This window comes from Anopheles marshallii, chromosome 3 (assembly GCF_943734725.1).
Source record: "Anopheles marshallii chromosome 3, idAnoMarsDA_429_01, whole genome shotgun sequence".
Taxonomy (NCBI): Eukaryota; Metazoa; Arthropoda; class Insecta; order Diptera; family Culicidae; genus Anopheles; species Anopheles marshallii.
Window position 1 is genome coordinate 55187181 of NC_071327.1, and position 11582 is coordinate 55198762.

Genomic DNA, 11582 nt, shown 5'->3' on the forward strand with positions numbered 1-11582 from the left:
CTACAACTCAGCACTGCACATTTTCTACTCGGTGTCTGCAAAACAACTGTAGCATTAATCTATCACTTGTGAAGAGCAGGAATTTTTCTTTCTATTTAATCACTTGTACGACTCCGAAAACCACATTTTTATAAACACGTTATTTTGTCCGAATGGAGTTCAGAATGCAGCTGTACCGTTTTATCGAAAAAATGTTTCCCACCCTTAACTAAGGCCAACGCGACTGCACCACGACCTCGTCCAAACGAAACGCGTACGTTCGACTGTGCTCTCACACGTGTACGGGAAGACTCCAGCCCGGTGCCCGGTCAGGTGCAGTATGTGCGGAAAATTTGTCAAACACCTCCAATTTATAGTGAAAAGCTGTCACTAATCGAAGCCGCGGGTTGCGGTCGCGTGTTTGGACGCGTCAAATTCGAGCTTCCCGCCCCAAACCCGACGTACCGAAGTGGCATGACTGATCGTGAGGACGTGGGACTTACCACCACCAACAAATCGCAGTCCGCACGCCGAACATCGTAGTCGTATTGGCGGTCGTCATCATCATCGTCGTCGTCGGTATTCTGGCATCGTCGTTCCTGTCCGAAGTTCAGTTTTCACCTCACCTAAATATGTTTGCGCTGTAAAGAAAACTAAAACACCGGTGTAAGAAAACGAATAGATGCACACATACGTGTGATCCCACCCGCACACGAGGTGAAGGAAGTTTGAAGAGAAATGTGCGATGGCAAGACTTTTATGCATGCAGGCAGCATACGCTAGTGCCCGGCCACGGATGCAGGCATGCACCCCGGTACACCGCCACATCAGCCATGGAAGGAAGTGACCGACCGTGGTGGCTGGATCGTTCACGAACGGTGGACCTCGTCGTGCTGCAATATGTCGCGTAGGTCTGCCGACCTTTCGATATTTTTGGCGCTCGGCTTTTGAGCGAGAAAATTGGCGCTAGAATTAGAACGCTGGAACAGGGCAGTGGCATAATCGATGAACTTGACTCGGTATATAGAAGACGGTCATTTCGTAACTGGAGGTATATTTATGCAGTAGTCCAGTAATAACTGCAGTTACTTCAGATCGTTGACAGTGCCAGTGATCCCACACTGGTGTTGATTCGTAAATACGGTGAGTAGATTTGGGCGACAGGACAGAAACTGTCTTAGTTCCTCCACGTACTAAGATTTAGTTGGAAAAGTTGGAAAACTAAAATTCCTTCAGGGAAGGTTTAACAGAAAGATAATCACAGCAGCCTTTATTGTACTAAACTGTAGAAATTTGTACTAAAACTGTACTAAAGATCCACTTTTTTATCAATTCCTCATTAGCTTTCCTTGAAATGTTCCTGTGTTATGTCGATATTTAGAAGCTCAAGTTAAACAATAAAATCACTACAGCACCCTGCGTGCATACTAATGGAGAAAGTGTCCCTTCGGTTATAAACTTTTAAAAAGCACCCAACGCAAACACAGCTAGAACATGGCCATTCAATTACCCGTTGCACTTTGCACATTAATCAATTGATTTGCAAGCACAGTTGGACATCGAGGCTTCGGTGTTGATGTAGGAAAACAATGGTGTATGATTAAAACTAGAACTGTCCGCACCTGGCATTAGATCGGCGATGGTTCAGGCCAAATGTGGCGACGGTGCAATCGTAGCGCACTGTAAGGGAAGTGCCCTAAAAGGGTACACTCGTGCTGCTTTGCTGTGATGGATGCACTTCACTTGCATCGGAAGTGACCTACGCCGCGGGGGAAGGCGAAAAAGACAGAACAGAAGGACTTTGTACCTTATGGGTTTCGTTTTTGCAACGACGCATGGTACAAGAAGTGTCCACCGGTACATCTTTCCCAGCCACAACACCAACATGCTACATCTAGCCACATAGAATGAAGAATGTAGTTTTAGCACTCATAAATTATTCACCCAGCGGTCCCGGTCAGGAATGGACCGCGAGCTCAAATGTGACGGGTATGGCGGGTTTCGGTCGACGCCAGGCGGACCATCCCCATCCCGTACGCTAGAATCCCTCGCTCGCTTCTACCCGCGATACGTATCGATGGCAATTGGTCACTGTTGCGCGTCACATTTTGATGGCAATAATTTCATTAACGGAACATTTGCACACCAAGTGGCGTTTGCAGTGGCAGTGTAGCAGAACGTGGATGCTTTTATTTCTGGCTGATCGAGCCACGGTTTCGAGCGCCTTTCGGTGAACCATTGGGTACCGCACAGAATCACCACTTCCCCGGTGCCGGAACGGTCAACGGGTTTTGCATTGCAAAGAAGGTTTTTACCACCCCCCCACCTGACAGGTGGAGAATATTTTACGGGCCGCTATTTCTATATAGGTCACGGTGGGCACACTACGCCCCGGTATGTGGAGCAGTTGGAACGGTTTGCCTGGTTTTTATTCCGAGCACTGCAGAAATACGAACGATCAGATTGTTTCACTGGTGTTCTACCGTTTTTCGGTGCACATTCTCGTCGAATGCCTAAAGAGTACTCATTACATTTGATGGGGCGGTAGTAATTTCGCTTGATACGTCGAATCCTAATTCGTTTTATGGAAAGCTGGTTAGTGGGGACTGAGATATGAAGTTAAAATGGAGTTTATTTGGTTATAATGATGTTTTTACTCTGAGTTAAGTTAGTTCTGATCTGCTCTGGTGGGGTTTATTTGCCGAAAAAAATGTGACAGTATGACGAGATAAAAGTCAAACCAAAACCTTACAAACCAATCTGTTTTTCACCTGAAAGTGATGACTAACCCCACATAATTTTCTACGTTTTTATCACTGCATATGAAACATTGTTCGGAGGACAATGTTCAAAGCAATATTTTAGCGCTTGGGTATGGAAGCAAACTGTTAGGCGAAACAAAAAATGGAATAAGTGTTTCTTTAGTCAAGTTATGATAAGACGTTTTGCATCATGACTCGACTGTTTAACATCGGAATGTGGTAAGCTCTGCTCATAGCGTTATACTTTCTACATCCGTGTACAAAAGAATCGCCAATCAATCAAATGCCATTAGATAAGCCATTGCTTAATCTGACTACTATCAAGATAAAGAAGAAAAGCTTTAAAGATTTATGTATTACTTAGTACCTTATATCCGGATTTGCATTGGTTCAATCTACTCAATCAATACCCGGATTTTAGCGATATTGATAAGAAAAAACAAAATCAGATTTCTCATCATTCTCAGAGATTGAAATAAAAGCCAGTTAAACTTGCGAAACAAGTATCAGTTCTTTGAAAATCGGTGAAGATAAAGTACAGTTCGGAGATGCAGTTCTACACGCCAGTGCTTGTTGTGATCGGTATTGTTGGGGTATCTGCATTAGCAAGTGATGTACTCCCAGTAAGGACGATTGAGAACCTTGAAAAGGATCTACGATCCTTAGTGGACGATTCAAACAACCTTGCTACGGATGGATATGAAGTCCACACTGGACAATTCCCGTACCATGCTCAGCTGTATATTAAAAATGATGTAGAATCTGCTACTACCCTGGCTGCCGGGTCCCTCATCACACCGAATTACATCCTAACGCATAGAAATGCATTGTACAGAAGTATAAGCAACTACAATAGCACACATGGTTATGCGGTTCTGGGTATCGGCGATGGAAGGAGCCCACAATCGAAGCAGCAAATCAATTTCACCCAAGGAGGTGTGCAGCTACATTCCATCCACGACATCGCTACAGTTCGTCTAGATCATCCTGTTACCTTCACCAAGTTTGTGCAGCCGATTCGTTTGCCCCCACTATCCGACTCCCGCACGTATGAGATGATGGAAGGCACCAACGTCGGAAGCTATTGGAGCCCGTCGAGATTTTTACGTAATCAGATAATGTCGAACGATGGTTGTGATGCGCAACATCCTCATGCGTCCATTTATTCGTATAACATCTGCACGAATACATACGTAGGAGGAGCTTTCTGTACTAGAATGTACGGTTCTGGGTTGATCGTTAAGGATGAGAATGGGCCAATACTGGTTGGAGTTACGACTTTGGTTTTTGCGTGCGCTGTGAACTATCCAAACGTTTATTTACGCGTTTCGGACTTTCGAGACTGGATTAGCATGAACTCGGATTATGTGTTTGATTTTTAAACGAATCAGCGGTTGTTTACAAGGAAGCGTATAATTGGGATTGATATGAGCAATGTTTTATAAATGAAATACAATGATAATACTGATGCATCAAACTACTTTGACTTCTATGGTGCCATGGGGGTTGTGTTGGTGTAGCATGAAATTGAATGCACCAGTGGGAATCGAATAGGAAACAGAAGTATCTACTTTTGTAATATTGTATTTGTACAGCGCTTTGTGCTCATTTTGTAGTGTTGTCTTAGCCGTTCAATAAAACAGACGTGGCCATAAGCTCCACTCGTAAACATCAATTGAACAACCAATTAAATACATACTTGTTAAAAATATAGCACTAGTAAGTAAGGGGAGTAAGTAGTAGTAAATGTTAAAAAAAGGGTACCCCCTTCTTGTGTTCCTCGCAAAAGAAATCCCTCCTGAGGTAATCCGGCGCCTCAACAATGGTGTGAGAAATATCAGTAAATGTTATATATCCGTGCGCGGTTTCCTTTCCGAAACCAAAAAGCTTGTCCTACGTTTTTCGTGTTCTGTATGCGACTGTTTATTCCGTTGTCTTCCTTTTCTTAACTTTTACAATTCAGTAAACTTATCTAGGGCAATTCCGCTATCGTCTAATCCGTGAAACATTTCATGCAACCTTTCATGTAAGAAATTCAAACAAATAATTCCAACAAGTGGCTTTGGGAGAAAAAGAGAATTGTTATAGCACTGCGATAACGAATTACGTAAAAATTGGTGGTTCCCCATTGTCTGTAGGCTGATATGATTCTACCTAGACTCCGGATCAGATTAGGTTATCTGATTTTGGCTGGAATCATACTATAAGCCAGTTTTTTTGTAAGCGTTTTGACGTTTCCAGTCCTATCCGCTTACAGCTCACCATACAAATAACAAGCCAAGTTAAGGCTAGAAAAGAAGGATTAGATTGGTTTCCCAAAGAAAGCAGCTAACCCAAGCTCGACAAATGTCAAAAAAAAGAATTTTGCTAGCTGGTCTGAGCCAGGTGAACGATAGCTCATATACGTTAATAGTGATGGATGTTGCCGAATCGACTCTCTGACTGCTACTAATCCCTTTTTAGCTGTTCGTCATTATCTTACGACAGTCTAGTACACTAATACTAACGTAATCCCTAACTTAATCGATGTTCATGCAACCTGCAAGTTCCTGCAGCCATCTAGGCGCCAACACCAGGTTACGCCATGTTTCCCGTGTGCGAAAAATGTAAACAACTTTTTTTAACAAAAACAACTGAAAAAGGATTATTTTAATAATCATACTTTTATATTATTTCAAATGCATTGAAATAAAATTAAATTACTACACTTAAATTGATTTTTCTCAAGTTTACAGTTTACAGTTTACAGAACAGTTCAAGTTCTCAAGTTCTCAAGTCTGTAGTTTACAAAAATGATCCCTTGTGTCATTCTTCATGTTAAAATGCTATGTCCTTTACGAATCTGTACAGAATGACACAGTCTGGTACCTGAATTATTTGACAGATACAGGCTAAAAGCTTAAGCTTGCTAACTCTTGGTATGATCTGCCCCAATGGCGGAAAGCCGCGGTGATCTATACTTGTTCCAACTCAGCTTAGATGATCGGTTTTGCCAGTAGATTAAATAATTGGTATTGCTGATGACATCACACTAATGTTTCCCTCGCAATACTGCGACATAGGACACTCGTTCTACTTGAGTATGAATCGCTTATCGTCCCTCGCCGGGGATCATAAGAAGGTTTTAAGCTCCTTTACAATAAAAAAAATAATATTATGACGCACAAAAGAATCACCGATCAATCAAACGACATACGATCACTATCACGAAAAAGTAAGAAAGTTTCTGCAAATGTTTTCTCTGTGGGTTTGCTTTGTAGATTATTTACTTGTTACCGCACACTTCTTATATTCGCCTTTGTTCAATATATTATCAACATCAATCAATAAGATATTAGAGGCATTGATAGGCAAAAAGAATCAAACTCTGATTCCTAATCGGTTTCAGCAATTGCAATAAAAGCCAGTGGAGCTTGAGCAACAAGTACCAGTTCTTTGCAAGTCGCTGAAGTTGAAATACAGTTCGGAGATGCAGTTCTATTCGGCAGTCCTTGTTGTGATCGGTATTGTTGGGGTGTTTGCAATGGAAAGTGGCGTACATCAACTGCCAATTCAGATGATCGGTGATCTTGAGCAGGATCTACGACCGTTAGTGGTTGATTCAAACCAGCTGTCTACGGATGGATATGACGTCTACCCCGGACAGTTCCCGTACCAAGCTCGGTTGTTTACTGAGCGCGAAGGTTTAGGTGGTACTGCCCTGACTGACGGGTCCCTCATCACACCGAATTACATCCTCACGAGAGCAGGGGCCAGAAATTTAACCTCTTATGGATATGCAATTTTGGGTATCGGCGATGGAAGCAGCAAAGAAACTCAGCAGAAAATCAACTTCTCCCGAAATGCTACGCAGCTACATCCCACTCGTAACATCGCTACAGTTCGTCTAGATCATCCAGTTACCTTCACCAAGTATGTGCAGCCAATTCGTTTGCCCAGACTATCCGACTCCCGCACATATGAGATGATGGAAGGCACCAACGTTGGAAGTACTTCCGGACCACTGTTTTATTTGCGTAATCAGATAATGTCGAACGATGGTTGTGATGAACAACATCCTCATGCGTCCATTTATTCATATCATATCTGCACGAATACATACGTAGGAGGATCTTTCTGTACTAGAAGGTACGGTTCTGGGTTGATCGTTAAGGATGAGAATGGGCCAATACTGGTTGGAGTTACGTCTTTGGTTGATGGGTGCGCTGTGAACTATCCAAACGTTTATTTACGCGTTTCGGACTATCGAGACTGGATTAGCATGAACTCGGATTATGTGTTTGATTTTTAAACGAATCAGCGGTTTTTTGCAAGGAGTTAAATAATTGGGATTGGTATTAACAATGTTTTATAAATGAAATAAAATGATAGTACTGCCGCATGAAACAACTTCGTTTTCTGCTGTCTCATTTGAAATGTTGTTCAATGTAATCGACTTCTAAGATCCTACGATTGTCATAGTAGCACATAAACCAAACCAGTTGAGCCAAAGTGATTCCCATTGAACAATCCCCAAATGTACAAAGTTGATCCGCTGTTCGATGTGTAGGACCCTTAAGTAGAACTTGGTGAAAGATTTGTCCGACACTTCCTCATGTCATGTTGCGTTTATCAGGGTGCCAAAGTATCATCGAACAGCAACTGACAATAGATAAAGAATGAGTTACACTAATCCTCTGCAAAGTGTAAGAAACAAATTTCATGAATTTTATATCTCGGCAACATAGATTATTTTATCATAATTGGCCAAAATTTCGACGCTTTGTGATGGTATAAAAAATACTTCCATGGAAACAGCTGAATAATAAACGGATTTGTGTTGTTTGCCATTATATATTTATTTCTTATCAATAAATGAAAAGACTTTGCCGTTTGTAATCTGTTTGAAATCAGTAGAATATAAGCCAGCTTAACACGAGGAACAGCTAGTAGTTGTTTGTAATTCGTTGAGGTGGAAACAGAGATCAAAGATGCAGTGGTTCCCGGTGTTGATTATGTTTGGTATTGTTGCAGTGTCTGCGGTGGAATGTGATGTACCGGGATTGTCAGTCAGTAAAATCGAGAACTTAAGCCACAATCCGCGACCCTTAGAGGATGATGCGAAGAATCCAATCGTCGCGGATGCGTCAAATAAGCTGTCTACGGATGGTTATGTTGTGTTCCCTGGCCAGTTCCCACATCATGCACACCTGGATGTTAAATTTGAAGAAAGTGTTACAACTGCCCAAACTTCCGGATCCCTCATCACACCAAATTATATCCTTACCCGCGCGAATGTGTTTCGCATAAGTAACCCTTATGGATCAGCAGTTTTGGGCATCGGCGATGGAAGTGACACAACAATGCAGCAGCGTATCAACTTCACCAAAAGTGGTGTACAGGTTCATCCATCGTACGATATTGCAACCATTCGTCTGGAACATTCGGTTACCTTAACCAAGTTTGTGCAACCGATTCGTTTGCCTAGACTATCCGACACGCGCAAGTATGAGATGATGGAGGGCACAAGCGTTGGCAGTTTTTATGGACCGAGAAGATATTCACGTAATCAGATAATGTCCAACGTTGATTGTCATGAGCAACATCCATATGCGTTCATTTCATCATATGACATTTGCACGAATGCCTACGTAGGAGGCTCGTTTTGTAAAATGGCGTATGGTTCCGGATTGATTGTTGAGGATGAAAAAGGACGTATACTGGTTGGAGTTACGTCTTCAATTTATGCTTGTGAACTGAACTATCCGACGGTTTATGCGCGTGTATCTGAGCATCGTGATTGGATTGGTACGAACTCGAATTATGTGTTTGATGTTTAGACGAGTCATGCGGACAATGCTTGGAAGCAAATAATTTGATCTGATATTGACTGTTTTGCAAGTGTAATAAATTGTTCATTAACAGCATGAAACAACTTTGATATTTTCTTGTTTTTTTAACATAATTGTAAAACGAAACTAATTTTGAGAATTCCATACCACTAATAGGTAAACCATCGTAGCATTATCACATTGAGTGTTTTAGGTATTATTTTCAATTAGCATAATTTTTGCGAAACGAAATAAATAATCCACTCTTGTACGGCTTAGAACGATTCTGTTCTTGTTTATGAAAAGTTCTTTTACAGCAGGTACAATAAAAAATGAAAAAAATCCTTTCAAAATGGTCAAATTTTGACCACACATTACGTAGACTTTTCGCCCTCGCTTGTAATGTTTCTCTGAATGTATGATTCAGGAATAGAAAAAAAAACATTAACTATAGTATTCGTCGAACTTATTATGTCAAATGTCGAACTGCGAATGATTAAATAGTTACTCTGTTATTCTAGACTTTTTCGGTGTACATTCTTGTCGAATTTCTAAAGAACACTCATCGATGGGGCGGAAATGAATTGGATAGTAGTAATAAGAGTCAAAGAAGTATTTTAAGCAAAAGTCTACATGGTGATCTGGATTGCATGGCTGTGACGTCAATAAGTTGTCGAGAGGTAATGATTATAATTTTATAGACGATGATGCCCGAAACGATGTTTTACCATTTCTTAGGTTTGGCAAACCTTAGGTCTAGTAGGAAAATTAAGCCGTGGTAATCGCCTACTTTTCGACAAAACTAGTGAAGAAATGATTATTTTGAATTCTTTCATGACCACAAACCAAAAAGGGTGAATAAATTGTCACTAGTTTTTGTTTGTACTTTGGAAAGATAAAATTAATAAGATTAGAAATTAGAATAAAATACAAACACAAACAGGCATCAATTTTGTCATTTTTCTTGCATGTGTTTTTATATTAAGGATAAGCGTATTGGGTTATGCATGGCTAACGCAGGCGAGAAATGTCTTCTTTTCATTTTTAGGAGTTGTCCAACCGAAGTTGGGTCCTATTTTTATTCTTCCTTCCAACTGCTGGGAGTTAGGTTCCAGACAACTTTGCTTCCCTACTTTACGATTACTGGCAGAAGGATTTTCTTGTCGAATATCGGAGCGATTACTCGCAGAAGGTCTTCCTCGTCGGGGGCCGGAGCGATAACTCGCAGAAGGTCTTCTTCGTCGGAGACCGGAGCGATAACTAACTTTTCGTTCGGACATGCCACCGCTTTTATATTGTGCTGGCCATGTCTCGAACTTTCCTGTCTCCTTTCGTGTTTGATCCTGTCTGTTTTTTCGTTTGTTCGAGTATTCCTTCGTTCCTCTCCTACAAACAAGGATCTTATTGTTCTAGCTTTTACCGGTTGCTAGTTTGGGTTTACCTAGGAACAAAGGACTGATTGTGTTCGTCGTGTCCAGGCAAAACTTCCCAACTAGCAATTTGTTTAGTACCCTCATTTTTGCCTAGGTGGCGCTATTTTGTGTCTTGGCTATTTGCGATGCTCTGGTCGCCACAGTACTCCCCTCCTAGACCGGTGTTATTGGTATCGTAGTGGAATTACTACTCTTCGTTGTGATCTCGTAACGCCGGTCGATATGGTGTCGTCTTTTTTCCGTCGTAAGATCGGCGGAGGTGGGGTACCACTGGTGGTCGTATCGGCTGTCTTTGGCGATGATGGACTGGCCGGCTCTTGGTTTAGGGATGGCTGTTCGGTCGATGCGGGATGGTCTATTGGCGATGTTTGTCTTCGCGCTGGATCGGGTGCATCTTCGGTCGTATAGGCTGGTTTCAGGCGGTCGATAGATATTAACGCGGTTTGTCCATTTACCAGTATCCGGAAAGACTTTGAATTACGCTGAAGTACCCTGTATGGTCCCTGGTAGGGTGTAGTCAGAGCGGGTCGAACGGTGTCGTTACGCACAAACACGTGGGTACATTTGTGCAGATCAGCGTGAACAAATGTGGGTCGATTAGTATGCCAGGCGGTTTTCGGTGGTCGTATGCTGCTCATCGCTTCTCGTAGCATTTTGACGAAGTCGGTTTGGTTACCCGATGGTGGCTTTTGTGCGACGAATTCCGCAGGGATGGTGAGTGTTGTACCGTAGACGAGTTCTGCTGGTGATGCATTGATGTCATCCTTAAAGGTGGTGCGTAGTCCCAGCAAAATAAGTGGTAGGTGTTCACTCCATCTTATTGCATCTTTGCAGCAAATGGCTGCTTTCAGGGTGCGATGCCACCTCTCGATCAGTCCATTTGCTTGCGGATGATAGGCAGTCGTCCGGATATGCTTCGTTCCGAGTGTTCGCGTTAGCTCCTTGAACAAGGAAGATTCGAACTGTCTTCCTTGGTCCGTGGTCACGTACGAAGGAACTCCAAATCGGGCGATCCAGTGATAGAGCAGTGCCGAAACGACAGTTGGTGCTGTTATGTCCGGGATCGGAACTGCTTCGGGCCAACGGGAAAAACGGTCGATGATCGTCAAGCAGTAGCGGTTGCCATTGCTGACTGGAAAGGGGCCAATGATGTCTACATTGATGTGGGCGAACCTTGCGGCAGTTGCTGGATACGCTGTTAGGGGGCTTTTTGTATGGCGCCCTACTTTGGCTCGTTGGCAAGCGATACAGCTCCTTACAAATTCCTGCGTCTCTTTTTTTATGTCCAGCCAAACGAATCGTTCGGTCATCAATTTGGCTGTGGCTTTTGCTCCAGGGTGACTCAGGTCATGGACGGCGTGAAGAAGCGGTTTCCGGAAAGACTTCGTGATGTAGGGTCGAATTATTCCACCAGGGCAGTCGGCGTACAGCGATTTGTTGCTTCCTGGAATCGGTGTCTTCTGGAGGTGTAGGTCGGTTGACGTTTTCCCGCTGATTATATCGGCCAGTTCGGGATCGCTGGATTGATCTTCTGCCAGTTTTTCGAAGTCGATAGATGGTGTCACCTGTATCGTTTCGATGTGTGAAAGAAGATCGGC

At 42.7% G+C, this 11582-nt stretch overlaps 3 protein-coding genes across 3 annotated transcripts; all 3 read left to right on the top strand.

Annotated features, from left to right (window-relative positions):
* Positions 1 to 3289: 3289 nt before the first annotated feature.
* Positions 3290 to 4123, top strand: LOC128712848 (collagenase-like). The gene has a single exon (XM_053807717.1). The coding sequence runs from the start codon at positions 3290 to 3292 to the stop codon at positions 4121 to 4123; it is 834 nt and encodes a 277-aa protein (XP_053663692.1).
* A 2087-nt stretch (positions 4124 to 6210) lies between these two features.
* LOC128715311 (collagenase-like) lies at positions 6211 to 7032 on the top strand. The gene has a single exon (XM_053810194.1). It carries the CDS (start codon positions 6211 to 6213, stop codon positions 7030 to 7032), a length of 822 nt encoding a protein of 273 aa, XP_053666169.1.
* A 679-nt stretch (positions 7033 to 7711) lies between these two features.
* Positions 7712 to 8560, top strand: LOC128712850 (brachyurin-like). Its single transcript, XM_053807719.1, has one exon. The coding sequence runs from the start codon at positions 7712 to 7714 to the stop codon at positions 8558 to 8560; it is 849 nt and encodes a 282-aa protein (XP_053663694.1).
* Positions 8561 to 11582: the final 3022 nt, after the last annotated feature.